Raw genomic sequence first — 15365 nt, 5'->3', positions numbered from 1 at the left:
AAATTTGGAGATACTGAGTATCGGCACAAAATAACGGCTATTGGCAGGCTCAGTCCAAAAATGTCTACCACCCTTCAAAATCCAATCTCAGTCTAACCTTAATTGGTACATCAGTATTATTTGTTGATGACTCTTAACAAATGAAGTAACACCACCCCTCCCACTCCCCTCACCACACACACACACACACACACCTCCAGTGGAGCCATCTTTCCTCCAGATCTCCAGCATCCCTCAGATCCCCAAGGTGGAGAGGCTGCTGGTTCTCTGCTGTCGGGTGGAGAACTTCTACCCCGAGGACGTCCACCTGGAGTGGTCGAGGAACGACGGGGAGCAGGTCCGCACCGTCACACACTTCGGACCCTTCTCCGACCACAATCGCCTCTACAGCGTCTGGAGTAAGATCCAGCTGGTCATGGCCAGAGAGGACGAGAGTGCAGTCTACACCTGCCGTGCGTACCACTCCAGCTTCCCTGCACCGGGGTACAAAGACGTCCTGTACCATATCAACACTCAAGGTATTAGTAGCGCTCTAGAGAAAGGTCCCAGATGTCTTGTGCAAACACCTCTAGTGCAAATGCATCTTGTGATACCTAATGATAAACAAATCAGACCATAGTGGAGACAATCGGTAGCCTCTATCTCACACCAGTGGTATTGTTAGTGCTAGTGTTTCTCCAAATTATGACTACGTTTCCCATAAACCCCGGGCTTTCACTCCTTCCACCATCTGCCATTGCCAGAAACTCTGAAAGCTTTAGCTCCGTTTGCTCTGGAAGAACAGCGCCCTCTTCCTGTTTTGTGCCGTAAAGCAATCCAGCAGATTTCCCTCCAAATCTGACCAGGTGGCTCACAATGTAAAATGCAGTGTAGCGGCCGGTAGAAGATGACGATCTTCTCGCTGATGGTCTCATTTTTTTTATGGTAATTATACTTATATGTCAAAATGAATGTGGCCATGATTTATTAAAATGCTGCACATAGCACCTTTAAATATCTTTTTGTGATATGCACCATGTCTCTTTTCAACAGGAACCCCCCCTAACGTGATGTTCATCAACTCTGAACCATTATGCCCTCTATTGAATGAAGAGTGTACGCTTAACCTCTGCATCAAAGACTTCTGTCCTGAGGATGTTTCAGTCTCTTGGGCTAAGGATGGAGAGAAGGTTCTCTCAGGCGTCTTCAACACTCCCCCCAGCCTAAACATCAACGGCCTCTACTCCATGTTTAGTTTTCTGAAACTGACGCCCAACAGGGACGACCGAGGCTCCCAGTTCAGGTGCCAGGTGGTCCACAGCGCTCAGAGGGAACCTGAGGAGAGGGTCTTCACACTGCCGCATCTAAACTCGACAGACAGTTACTGACTGATGTGTTTGTATAAAGTGTGGCACATTCATCGATGCTGGTTTAGTTTCAATTGTGATGAGAAGAGTAGGGTTAGACTGAGATATGGGGGTCGATATTGGCCTTTTATTTTAAGGGTTAGGGAGATCGGATATTGGCCCAGCATTGTTGTCCACCTCAGATATAAGGCAGTTTGTTTGATTACATATTTATTGTAAAATTAATCAATACTACACTGGTTGCCTATGGGAAGACCTTAACCTGAATTGATTGTAATATACATTTTGATTACACAAACCTATGTATGAAAATGCTTTATCAATTTGTTTCTATTATTATTATGATTATTATTCTGGGTTTCAATGGAAGGTTTTAGTGTCCCATAGACTAAAAGTTGTTTCAGAGGCTAATTCATCCAACTATAAACAATACAATTTTTGTTGGAAACATCATTAGATTTTCTGGCATTCAATTTTTAAAATTTTAAGATAAGATTATTGTTACAAATATAAGCTATAATCGGCAGCCTCAATACAAGAACATTGGCATTGACCTTAAAACCCCACATCTGTGGAACCCTAGAGAATATCTATTTTAATGGACAGTATCTGACAGATAATGACAGCCAGTAACTTAGTGCATGAACTGTATGTCTTGCCAGTCTAGGTGTAATATACAGGTATTGGATACATGCACAGTAGGCCAAATCATGATGAAATCATGACAAAAGTCAGTTGGAAATCAATATGTCTTTATTCTTCCAAATCAGTCTTTCAGTACAGAACAGTTACAGCTAAATAGAAAGTGTAGCATCACAATTCACAGCTAATCAAATAGTAACTACAGTATATCTATATGGCTTACAAGGCATTTGGTCAATACTGGTATCTCATAGAATTACAATTAGATGCATATACTTTAATACATTTCAACATTCAAATAACATTGGCAGTTGTTACAAGTTATGAGTGTATTTTAGATTTTCATTTAGGGTATGACTTTTAAGTTTATATATAAATACTTTTGATTTGTAGAACGGAGAGAATGTCTAAATAATCTTTACCCATATCAGATTTAACCAAACATTTTACTTTTTTGGTACATTTTTGTGACTGTTCTTCAGTTCTGTCACTATGTATGGATTTATTCTAGAACCTGAAAATAACTATCACATCTCAAAGACACAAATATATTGAATATCCTGGGTGTGCAAATATTTGGCAGAAACTTACGTTGACTGTGAATCATACTTCAGAAATGTCATTTCTAACAGCACTGATTTACTACAATCATGTACTTACAATTGGTCTCAATTCAATATGTTCAAATATCCCAAAAATATACAGACATATAAGGCATTGAAAGGCATAGCAGCAAAATATATCAGTTTTCTACCGTACAAGTAATGGAGTAACTTCACAAACTGACGCTCTCATTATAAATGCTGTATTGATAATTATTTGTAATACTGGAATTTCTAAAGAAATGTGCGCAGCCTCAATTCACAGAACATCAATGGCTTGTGTACAAGTTTTTTTTTGCAACGTAAACTATAAAGCAGGAAATATCTGTAATGCAGTCACACTAAAAAATAATGCTGTATTTATGACAGTAATTCACGAACTGAAACAAGGGTTTTTTACTTTAATTTCAGCTCTATTGATGGAGTAAGCAAAAATAAATTGCTTTAGCTTGCTGAGAACATGGAATTTCAAAATGCGATAGAGTTGTTAGGTTTGACTTTGGACCTTGTGATGAACTCAGTGTTCACACAAATAAAAATGTACACAAACGTTATAAAAGGAATGTTTTTCCTTGTGGAATGTCTTTTGTGCTTCCATAGCAAATAAGTGATTGTCCTTATGATTGTCCAATTACTGGGCAGTTGCTACTATTATGCAATTACTAAAACAACCGCTTACAGCAGCCTACAGGGCACCTCCGACACAGACCCAAGTTGTGAGCTAATTAAAACCATAAACAACGTAATGAAACTCCACCTACATGTATAAAACTTCAGTCCGTCTTGACAGTAGAATTTAGGCAATATGGTCAAGGTTTATGTAAAAAGTAAGAAAAGAACAGGTTTGTGGCGGATACGGTGAAGTCAGCTGGTCGGCGTTCAGCTGAAGTCTCGGTTGGTGAGGATCATGGGGGCCGCCAGGGTCCAGACGTACAGGGCCAAACACACCCAGCTGGAGGTGATCTTCACCCACACCGCTGGCCACTTACTGGTCATGGTACTGTAATCCGCCTCAGGGCTGCCGGGACCACAACAAACAAATAAAAACAATTAGGGGTCAGTATTTATGAATGTTTTTTTTCCATCATGTCACAGGTTGATTAAAGGCATCATCAGTTTCATGAGCTGAAAGCATAAAAAGTCGATTGAAGAATTATCAATTCTGAATCGGCTATAGCCTAAATTTTGAATATAGCCTAGATTTTGAATGTAAATACTTCTATATATTACTTGTCATGCTGCCATGTCAGTAGAGCTGTGGCTGCCTTGTGGATGAAGGCTGGTGAGTAATCTAGACCCAGCTGAACTAGTTTGAACTTGTTTAAAAGAAAATACTTTCTGAATTTGGGTGCTTTCTCCTAGTCTTACTCTTATACTGTGAAAATGAAATTCCTCCTTATGGGAGTTGTTTCTCACTATTGGTCAGTTAAGCATAAGAACATTAAGTAGCGCTGGAACATTTCAGTGCCTCATTGCCTGAATAACAGGACACATCTGAGAGTTTCAGCTGGTCTACTCCTACAGATGACCTTCTATCTTATCTCTTGGTGGTTTCAGCCTGGTATCAGACACACACAGCAGTTTAATTAGTTGCGAGACTTTGGGAAAAGCCTTGTGAAATGAACAAATATCTTGAAGAATAACTTTATGTATGTAAATATACTTAGCGCTACTACTGTATGCTTTTGGGAAAGCCACTCCAGTTCTTGAAAGTCTTTCCATGTTTTCTGGTGGATACGTTTTTTTTTTTGTTTTTTTTTATTTTGCTTGAAATTTGAATAGAAACATGGGTAGTGTGTTGGAAGGGGCGAGTACTGACCTGTACCAGTTGGTGAGGGTCATCATGATGTAGAGCGAGGCCAGGAACAGCATGAAGTGGAAGAAGGAGTAGCTGTACTGGACCATGTCCCTCTCATTGTCCTCCACCCGCCTGGGTCCGCTCCCCTCCTCTGATAATTCTGAGCTGCTGCAGCTGCTCTCAGCCAGAATGGCCGAATCTTTGGAGGCCATGGTCAGCTTGTTCACCTGGCTGGTGTTGGATGAACGAATGCTGTGACGAAAACAGGAACAAAATAGATATGTCCGATTAGAAACAGACCATCTCTTCACTGATGCATCGGATACAGTTTGTGTTTGGATAATGTCAGCTTGTTAGCTAGCTAACCATTGTATCTGGTCAGGTTACTATCACTGTTTTGCTGTAAACGCATCTGATTTATACAGTAGCTAATGTTATGTGGCTAGTAGCTAGTAGTGGCTAGTAGTTGCTCTTCTCAAGCTACAACTCAGAGTGTTTTGGAGTAGAGACTAGGGCTAGACAAGACAGTTTACTGTGTCACAGTAACATACATTTGGAAACCTTATCAGACTATTTAATTTTTTAAGGAGAATGTTCCTGTATGGATCCAGACCCATGGCTTCAATCTTTTTTCTGATATCCCTGTTTTTTGAGGCTTGTTGTTATATATTTAGACATAATTTGCACACAGCCAATTCTGATGAAATGGGATTCTGGCACGACTTCACCTACTGACAAGGTGTATATATATATGTACACTAAAATCAACCAAATCAACCAATAGAACAAGAAACATAACATCAATTCTCAGATGATTGCTCCCAGTCCATCCCATCCAAAGGGACGAACCCTACCTGGAGTAGAGGATGCACAGCACAAATATCGCAAGTCCTACGATGCTCTGGGCGTCCCACCACTGCAGGTAAGGGGCCGTCAGGACGGGTTCCTCTGTGCCGATGATCACCACGGCCGTCTGGTTCTCCATCTCCAGAGGGGCCAGTGTGGGGGCAGTGATCTGCTGGAAGATGCTCAGCAGGCTGGGGTTACATGTCCGGTCTGATGGCGTGGAGGGGTAGACGCCCCCATGGGAGAGAGTGGGGGGAAAAAAATGCAAAATGTTTGAATTCACAGCTCAGTGTTTAAGCTGGGATGGTGGTAGAGTGTATTGATTCTATTAGAAAATATATGAAACATGTGGGCCTCGCGCGGATGCGTTCTTAACTTTCTTTTACATGCCTTTAATACTCCCACTTGAGAAAAATGCATGCAAGAACGAGACGTGACATTCGTGAAACTGGCTTGAAAATGATATTTAAACCGTTCCATATCAACAGTGATGCTTTTTGTGTTTTTTTCACAGTCTATGGGGGAATGAATGAACTAGAGCTTGTTGCAGTGCTGTGGGACAGTTTTGAGCTGTAGCCCTTTGAAGATTTAAGTGTCTGCCATAAGCTCTCAATGGAGTCAAATAGTAGCCAATGAATTTTGAAAAGCAGAAACTGTGTCTGTTTGGTAGGTACAATTTGAACATCGCATCTTTGTTTAGGCGTGTTTCTTGCATGAGGCTAACAGAATCTATTCTTTCAGAGTCTTTAAATGCATCATTACTTTACATATTTCAAGCAAACAGCAAAAGCTCTTACCGGGCTCATTGGTCATGGCAGACCAGGTCAGATACATGGTGTACAAGGTGATGATGGAGGACTGTAGCAGACCTGATCGTGGTTGAGATTCCTGGGGACACATACAGATTGATGCAGACAGATTGGTCCTCATTTGGAAGTCCAGCAAGAGATATTCCAACAATTTACCCATTATAGAGATAATCACAATAGACAAACATTTTGTCTATTTCATGCACCACTACTGCGCAGGGAAAAACAATCCTAGTCTGTTGATTCAATGGAGTGAATACTTGTAATCTATGAAGAAATCCCCAATATTGAAAAGGTAGTTTCTGTCTTGTACCTGCACTTTAGGCAGGACAGAGATCACAGAGGCCCCGACGCACAGCAACATGTTGAAGCTGATGAAGAACTTGTTGATGAGGCAACCCTCAGGCTTGGTGTAGAAGACGAAGAACAGCACCACAGCAATAAACGACATGATGTAGTTGAAGACCGTTACCACCAGCAACGCTAAAAAATAGAGAGCAGAATAAAGTAAACATCATATAAACTTATTTGATTCCCACTGGGGACTGAGTCACATCTCTCGCACACACACACCCCTTAACAAAGCGGTTCAGTGTCTTATCCAGAGTCTGAATGACCGACCTGCATACCAGCCCCTGCCGTTGCCCGTCTCCATCCTGTCCACCCACGACTCGTTCCAGGAGTGGGCGAAGTCCACCAGCAGCACCAGCTGGATCAGAATGAAGAAGAAAGCTCCAGCGATGCCCACTCCAAACCATACTGCAACAACAGAGGCAGGTCAGGGAACACAGTACACACTCACACAGGGAATTCATCGTTTATCATGTATAATCAAAACTTGGATGTTTTGTTCTGAATTACCTAAGAAAAATTAAAAATGAATTGTTTGTTTGATGAAAATAAATATGTTAAATTCTTACTTTGAGTAAAAGGCCCCTCTGGAATGTAAAAGGCACCGACTGTCACTGCCACCATGGCAGCAATCTTAAAGAACCAAAATCTGGGGGGAACAAATTGTGAAACACATATGCATGTAAATTTAGAATTTAGTATAAACTGAAGCAAGTAATCAATAATTCAAGGAAAGGTCTGTGTCTTTCCAAAAAAGTGTATTATATGCGCACGGAGAGAAGAAAGATACAAGCTCTTTATTTGAATAGTGAAGACAAGGAGTGGATAGAGGATTGAACAATGTACCAACTGGGGTACTATGTGTGAGTTTCACATGTCCTTGACTTTCTGATAAAGACAGGAACAGAACACAAAGATGTGCTCAACAAGTTGCATGAAAGATTCAGTACTTTTCCATACTACAAAAAGATATACACTAAAGAAAGAAGTACATACTTAATGCATATAAATGATTAAAGCTTCATTTCTGCCACAGTAAATAAACAATATATGTGATTTAAAAAATAAAACATAGGTAATTATGGTGCTTGTTATATATCTTTTTCTATTTACCCCCACACACACAGAATTCCCAAAGCATTTCTTCTATGCAGAGCACTGAAAGTCATTTGACAGTCAAATGGCAAAAAACAAGAGAATATTCCATAGCAAGATTTAATGTGTTCTGCATGCTGAACCAGTTTCAATCGGTTATAAGTCTACCTCCCAGATCTTATTAGTCACACAAAATCTATCCAAAAGGTTCACCATGTGACTATGCCACATACACGCTTGCAATCTGTCACATTTTGAAATCTGCTCCTTCGAGCGGTTGAGACGTTTCACTTTCGACATTTCACTTTTAGAGAAGAGCTTTGGACCGGAAGCCAACTTGAATCGCTGGGCATGCTGGGAAAGTGTATGTGGGTAAAGTGAATGAATTACACACTGTCCTACCAGTGCTGAGGTGTCTTTGATCATAGCACTTTTTTTTTTTTTTTTTTTTACCATCTAAGACAACTGCCTCCAATGTCATTCTTAGGAGGGAATAGGTCTAAATCTTTTAATCAAATAATAGGTGGGCAATACTGATAAATAGAGGTTAAACATATACAGGACCTGGTGATCAGTGCTTACCCATTATGGATGGCGGCGCGGGGGTCTCTGCTGTTCTTGACGTTAATCATAGTGATGGCAAACGCCAGGAAGCACATGCCCATGCCAAAGCACACCCGGTACACGGCCTTGTAGCCCACGAACATCTCGCAGTTGACGTCAGCTTGCAGGCCGGGGATAGAGGAGCCGGCACCGTCTTCACAGAAGCCCGGGATCTACGGTAAATCACAGGAATGAGCATTTCAATCTATATGTCTATATCTATATTCAATCAGTCAACATGGTCCAAGCTGAGGAGGATCTTCACTTCATGGGGTTTTGAGCGTGCAGTATTGGATTGCGTTAACCAGATCAGATTATACACTGTGTCTCTTTGCGGATTAGGCTTCGCTTTGAAACGACACCCATATGTTACCTGATTTTCTTTCCTCTTAAATCTTATTTTTCTAGTCTCGCTTTTATGTCTTTTATCTAGGGCTGAACAATTAATCGAAATTTTATCGAACTCGCAATATGGCCTACTGCAATTTTCAAATCGCAGGAGGCGCAATATTTGTTAAAGGTGAAATGTGTCAAAATAGCATTTTAAATGAAATATTGTGGTGCTGCAGAGATGTCCTGGCCTACATATCATATTCTACAGGCTTAAGAAAACATCTTTGTTTGGTGCAGATCCCCGCAAAAATCACACCATAATCATTTTAATACGTTTTTCAATGAAAATGAGAATAATTATGTAAAAAATTATCATTCCCTCTAATATCGCAAATCATATCGCAATTGCAATATCAGTCAAAATAATCGCAATTCGATATTTTTTCAAAATCGTTCAGCCCTACTTTTATCCTATTATCTTCACTATTATATTTTCATTTCACCGCCTATTACTCTATAAGTCTCTTTTCAGGCGGTGCCTTGTTGTTTTTACTTGCTTGTGCTACACAAATAAAACATATTAATATCATCATTCTCATTTTCTCATCCGGTCTTATCAAGCGGAGGCATTTCAGAACGTTCTCTTTACTTTCACCGTTCAACAGGCCAAACATAAGCGAGTGAGTCACCGTTTTGAGCAAAAAAAAAAAAAAAAAACCTAAAATATGAAGCTACAAAGTGACTCATTCTCGTCACGCCCCCCCCCTTGCGCGTCCACGCCGTCGGGACAGATCCGTACCCGTTTGAGCTGCTGATCCACGCCCGGCGACAGCATGATGCAGGCGATGACGGTCCCCAGCAGCAGGATGAAGGCGTAGATGACTCTGGTCACCGTGGAGTTCCTGCTGTTCGGACAGCATCTGCACATCAGACACGTAGCGCTGCTGCACAGGCACGGCACCTGGGGGAGAGGCGAAAGCACACAAAAGCCACCGTCTGAAAAACAAATTCCAGCAAAGACAAGGGTAACGCAAGGCCCGGTCGTCTGATTCCCCGACACCCGCGCTTTCAAATGAGGGAAATGATAAGGACTCCTGCATCCTGACAGTTGAGAGCATGCGTAGGCTTACAGGGAGTATTTAAATCGGTGATATAATGAGGCGCAAGGCCATGTAATGCCTTATATAAGTAGAGGACTTTATAATCACAAGTCACATCTTTACAGGAAACCAGTATAGAGAGACCAGGACGTTTGTGGTTTGTGGTGTGCATATACTTGGGCTAGGAGAAGAAACCTGCAGATATTTCTGATGTGAAAACACGTTGTTTTGAATGAGCCTGAGCCTTCATGTTGCTGTTCAGCTCTCTCACAAAGCCAGAAACCGTGAATCGACTTAAAGCTGCACACGGCAAGATTTGTATGTGAAAAGGAATCTGTTTCACCAGCCGGAATTACTGAGTGGGGCTGCGACAGAGAAGAGCGTCTCATCCCCACTAACTGAGACACCACAGACACTAGCTGAAAATCTTCTGAGTGATGAATCGAAACTTAAGAGAAAACAGCAGTGAGCTGGAGTCACCGAGGTTACATCTTTTCCTCTCTCGTCTCTTTGGTTTCCTTTGATATAAAGCATCACAGACCGGCCGGTTGGTACACATGAGCGTGCTGTGTGCAGTGAACTGACACCATGTTACATGATTTCTGTCCTTAAATTTCAAACACCACCTCTCATTACAATTAGGGACCACCACCAGGCGAAATTGCCACAGTTTTAAATATCCCAGCTACTACTTCATTAACAATTAATGGAGATAGATTTTTTTGTCTGAGCTTTATTCTATAGTGTTGTCAGTTATGAACCTGATAACGTTAGCCAATCCCTCATGGGCTCCTTTACCATCCTTCTCCAGTCATTGTCTAAGGAGCAGCTACAGGTTCTTTGGTTTCTGGCTGTGGGAGCAGTGTTTTCTTTATAGCCTATTCATTTAGTTGTGGTGCCCCCCCACAGGTGGAAAATTGCCCTTGCAGCGAGAAAGATGCAATTTAGATCAGATGAAACTTTAATGATCGCCGTGGGGAAACTGGGTCATCGCAGCAGCAGAGAATAAGATACAGATAAGACACATTGTGAGTCCTGAAGGTAAAAAAACAAAAAAATATCACAACAACATAATGAAAGTTCATCATCTGGTGTTACTGTACACCCAAAAGAAATAACATTTACCATTGTAATTACAGCACACTTGTCCAAATATCGTGACACACATATCCATAAAAGAGCCATTCTCAAACTGCAACACCTACTGAAACTGATCCTGGAAATGGCCCAGGAGCGAACCAAATTACCACCACCACATCTACAAAAAGTTCTACAAGAAACACTATGTGGGAGGGAGACATTTGGATACACAAATGTTGATTAGACTGTCCTAGACTGCAGGAACGACAGGAAATCTTAATTTGAGTGGTATTCCCCTTTAGAAAAGAACAGAAGGTAAGACCAAGGCCGAGATAAGTTTCACTTTCCTGTAAATTAGCTGCTATCTACACTGCTCCAAATGTGTCCCTCCGCTGCGTTGTGACTTGAGTGGAGAGATAAGGCCGGCCTGGAAGATTGTAAACAAGTTAATACCCCCGACAGACAGGCAAGGTCAGCTTAGTACAAACCAGGCACTAGGCCTTGGTAATGTGTGCCACATAACATCCAGCTAGCACATGACCAAACATGTCATGCTTGTGATCGGTCCTGACCTAAAACCTGGGCCAGCTGAATCAAGAGGCAGCTAGAACCAGGGCTAGTTTATACATAGACTATATTAACCATAGAACTGTTATGTTTGTGCATCTGAATCCCCGCTATGAGCTGAGTGTTGTTCCCATAGGCCCATAGGTTTTGAACTCAACCTGCACATTTGTCTCTTCTGTTTTATCATTTTATACGTGCAAATAAATAAACAAAACCAAACTAAACCCCCAGCAATGACTTGGTGTAAAATCTAGCGGAGCATAGTTATCATCCCATGCATTTTTCTACTTGTGGGTGTTGAGCCTTGACAATCCTATATCAGCGAGGACAAAGAGAGGAGAGAGGAAAAGCAGTATAAAGTATGTGTGCTGCCGGCACAAAGGGCCTTAAGCTGACCTTTCATCCTCATATAACTGTACAAGTTGTTCTAGGAGCATTTGATTCATATAAAAATAACAGAGGTGGCCTTATAATCAATCAAAGCTTCCCACAGTAATCCAATATCACTTTCAACTCAAACCCTAACCTCTAACATAAAATGCATCATCTCCCAAACTCTATAATGTTCCACATAAATACATGCTGTTGACTAAACCTTTTTCTGAACATAGCAGTTGTTTTGGTATTATGACAAGGCAACAAAGCAGAGTTAATCCAATTAATCACGTGTAAGCAGATGACCAAGTGTGTTATTAACCCTTTGCTGTGGGTTCAAGGTGTGACTACTGGCCTAAATGTTAGGCATATATACTGGACTCTACACTTCTAACGGCCAACATATTTAACCGAGTTCAGTAGTTAACTTAATCTATCAAGGTGCTCCTGTAACAAAGTCCAGCACTGTAAATTAGATAGATACAGGACAGGCTTCGAAAAATGAAACGTGAATAAGCTGATAGTTAACGAGCGTTTGCTTTAAGTAGCACAGACAACAATCAAAAAGTTATTCATCAATAATTATTAGCCTAAATCCATCTTCAGCCACCCATGACCCAATGCGTTGCGTTTACTGTTGCAAGGCGAGAAAATCACGCCAATCTCCATTCTAAAATCTGTCTATTTAAGGTGGCCTTGCATGTCGGCATGCATGCATGCATTGTAAAACATGATTGAAGACCTCTTCTGAAGTGTTAGTTTCCAATAGTCAATTCGGCATAAATATAATTAATCTAACAGGTCCTTTTCAATAAAATGTCAACCGTTAGAATTGGTTCGCCTGCTATTCCCACAACATTTTCCCACTAAAACACACTATGGTGGGCGGTAATGAGCAGCGTGAATCAATTCAATAGAAGTAAAAAAAATAAAATAAAAAAAGTGCTGCTTGGTGGATCAGGTGTATGCCGAATTCACCAGTAAACCCTAATGATTGGTGAAAACGTTATAAGTCATGTAAATCACATTTAATAAGCCGATAAGCAAGGAAAAACTAAATCGCGAGATTTTTTGAATGGAGCTTCTCTCCATACAAGAGAGAACGGCGCGTGTCGAGGCTAGGTTGTGGGGAGATAACCTGTTGCTTACTCCTCATGACATCACCCTATCTTGCAATCTTAACGAACAATATTCGGTCTGTTTAAAACTAGATGACAGTAAATGCCACACACATCGTATTTGCTAAAGCAGAACGTACCCAGCTTGCGACAGAAAAGGCCCCCAGAACAGCTCCCATGACTGTCCAGTTTCGGTGCAAAAGCGGACAGTCTCTAAATCCGTTTTCTTCCTCCCGTTACTTCTCTGTCCCTCCAGGTTGGATTCCAACCGTAAATACAGGAAAAATCAAATGTTTCAACTTTCAGAGAACTAAACAGGACACAAATAACATAGTCAACAGTTACTGTAGCCCACTATATGTGAGTACAGTGAGTGTATTACTTCCTTCGTCAACCTGTGGTGCTCAATCGTGTCTTTCCCTATGATTTTTCTCCAGTGCGTCATGCAGGATGATGTCATTACGTCGAGGTAACTGTACAGTCTATGAACGGAACTGTACCACATTGCTGCATTCAGGTGCTCTTCATAAACTCGCGCATTCGAGGGATTTTCAGATATAATGACAAAGGTGTTTTTTGGTGGCTGTTTTATTGCCGCAGCGGCGGAATGAGGATGAAAAAAATGCGCGTCAGGCATGTATTCGATGTTTAGTTAAGTTTAGGGCTGTGAAAATTAATTTGAAATGTTAAAAAAAAAATAACGCAGTTGACACGGCGTAGGAGCGGTTTGTTCATTTTGAATATTGGATTTATTTAAATCTATGTTTTTTTGCACTTTGTTGTTTTTTATGTGTTAACACTATAGGTATTTAGTAGGACAGGTGTGTGGGGCGGGTATACAGCCAGGAAGGGCATATGATGAGAACACCTGTCTTTGTTATTGTGTGGCGGTTCTTTGTAGGGACAGTTTGTGTGTTCAGATGCTGTTTTCTGATGCGCGTGCCTCAAATGGGAAGCGCACAAAATGTCTAAAGGCTTGGCATTCTAGATTGAAAACTGTCAGGAAAGGAGGTTAAAATGCAAAGGTGCAATGTGCATGGAAAAACTGAATGCTCTCATGGAATCAAACGAAAATGTAAACGATCGGTCTGAAACTTGTGAAATCCATCAAGTACTATGATGAAGCCAAAGACGTGCATGATTCTTTGCTGAACTTTGGCTCAAGATGAAGTTGTGACGCAAACTCAAAAGGTTTCAAGAAAAAATGACACTGTTCTGTGATTTTATTGAAAAGGCAAAAGAATATACAACCCCATGATAATCAAAACATGGACCTGAGTGTGGCAGATGTGGATGAAATCAGACCTGGGATGAGTCTGAACGATATATTGACCATCATGCAAAAGCAAAATCATATTGCACTGATGATATTGCACTTTCTTGAACAATCCACTAGGGGGCAGCCAAGAGACATAGTGCGCAGCTGCCAACATCTTCCTCAATTCTCATGACCAAGGATATCAAAGAGCCAAGAAGTTACTCAAACAGCATTTTGGAAACGAACATAAAATTGCCTGTGCTTACCTGGATAAAGTTTTAAACTGGACACCTATTAAAGGTGAGGATGTTAAAGCATTACAGGCATTTTCACTTTTTCTTCGAGGATGCTGCAATGTAACTTACAAGTCACGGTCCTGTTATCGAGCTTTTTCTGAATTGGTGCAACAGTGCATTCCTGCAATTTAATGTGACCAAAACAAAATATATGTGTATTGATTTCAGGTGTCAACCCCATCTCCACCAGAGCACCAGGAGGTCAAAACTGTTGCCAATTACAAATATCTCGGCACCACGATAGACAACAAGCTGACCTTTGAATATAACACTGAGATGTTGTTGGTTTTTTTTTTTTTTTTTACTGCAACTGATATGCTAGACAATAATATTGGTCATAATTTGAATGTATAAATATGCAAATCCAATGCAATTGAATCATTATTATTTAGAACGTAATTGCAGAAAACTGGGGGAATAAATTATCAGGAGCAAACAAAGTCTACAGAAAACTGCAATCATGGCATCTTGATGAGTGTTATGCGTGTTATGCATAGTGTTTTGTTTGTTGTTTGTTAGTGTGTTGTTCTTGTAAGCAACTTTTATGTACATTTTGTCCTCCATGCTGCCCTCTTGGCCTCAGGTCTCTCTTGCAGTCTCTTGATGTTTAATCTCAGTGAGACTTACCTGGTTAAATAAAGGTTAAATAAATAAAATAAATAACATTAAAGTAGGAAAAAAAATCCTATTTACCATTTTTGGGGTCGCACCTCACGCCACGCCCACCTCACGCCGCGCCCCCTTTTTTCTTTAGAGTGAAGCTAGCCACAATAAGGATACTCACTTCCGGTAGAATGTCTTAGACTTCAAAATAAAAGTCTTGACGTTTTTCTATATTTCTGTGCAAAAGGGTTAGTATTTCTGTGCAAAAGATAAATAAATTATATAAATAATATTTTTTGATTTTCAAAACTTGAATAATTATTGTAATCTTAAAAATGATTCTTTTCACACCCATTTGTGTCACATAAAAAGGAAAATCACTTCCGGTAGAATTTCTTAGCCTTCAAAATAAAAGTCTTGATGTTTTTCTGTATTTCTGTGCAAAAGGGTTAGTATTTCTGTGCAAAAGATAAATAAATTATATAAATAATATTTTTTGATTTTCAAAACTTGAATAATTATTGTAATCTTAAAAATGATTAT

The 15365-nt window shown here is 40.5% G+C and overlaps 1 protein-coding gene across 1 annotated transcript; it reads right to left on the bottom strand.

The window, feature by feature from the left end:
* Positions 1 to 2101: 2101 nt before the first annotated feature.
* LOC139653207 (serine incorporator 1) lies at positions 2102 to 13083 on the bottom strand. The gene is made up of 10 exons (XM_071530183.1): positions 12806 to 13083; positions 9225 to 9386; positions 8072 to 8265; positions 6964 to 7043; positions 6665 to 6802; positions 6357 to 6526; positions 6032 to 6122; positions 5243 to 5444; positions 4410 to 4640; positions 2102 to 3608 (listed from the first exon to the last, which is right to left on the bottom strand). Exons 1-10 carry the CDS (start codon positions 12842 to 12844, stop codon positions 3470 to 3472), a joined length of 1446 nt encoding a protein of 481 aa, XP_071386284.1. The 5' UTR covers positions 12845 to 13083; the 3' UTR covers positions 2102 to 3469.
* Between the last annotated feature and the right edge of the window lie 2282 nt (positions 13084 to 15365).

This window comes from Centroberyx affinis, unplaced genomic scaffold, assembly GCF_046629955.1.
Source record: "Centroberyx affinis isolate AG114_WGS23_722 - 3 ecotype Tasmania unplaced genomic scaffold, CSIRO-AGI_Caff_v1 ptg001895l_1, whole genome shotgun sequence".
NCBI lineage: Eukaryota > Metazoa > Chordata > Actinopteri > Beryciformes > Berycidae > Centroberyx > Centroberyx affinis.
Note: the sequence above shows the minus strand (reverse complement) of the source record. Positions and strands in the feature narration are given on the sequence as shown.

What these genes read in the sequence shown, in the direction of transcription:
- LOC139653207 (XM_071530183.1), bottom strand. Translation starts at nt 12,844, where the DNA reads ATGGGAGCTGTTCTGGGGGCCTTTTCTGTCGCAAGCTGG. An exon ending in TGGATCAGCAGCTCAAACGG is followed by an intron (nt 8,266 to 9,224) that starts GTACGGATCTGT and finishes GATTTACCGTAG; the next exon opens with ATCCCGGGCTTCTGTGAAGA. An exon ending in AGAGGGGCCTTTTACTCAAA is followed by an intron (nt 6,803 to 6,963) that starts GTAAGAATTTAA and finishes CTGTTGTTGCAG; the next exon opens with TATGGTTTGGAGTGGGCATC.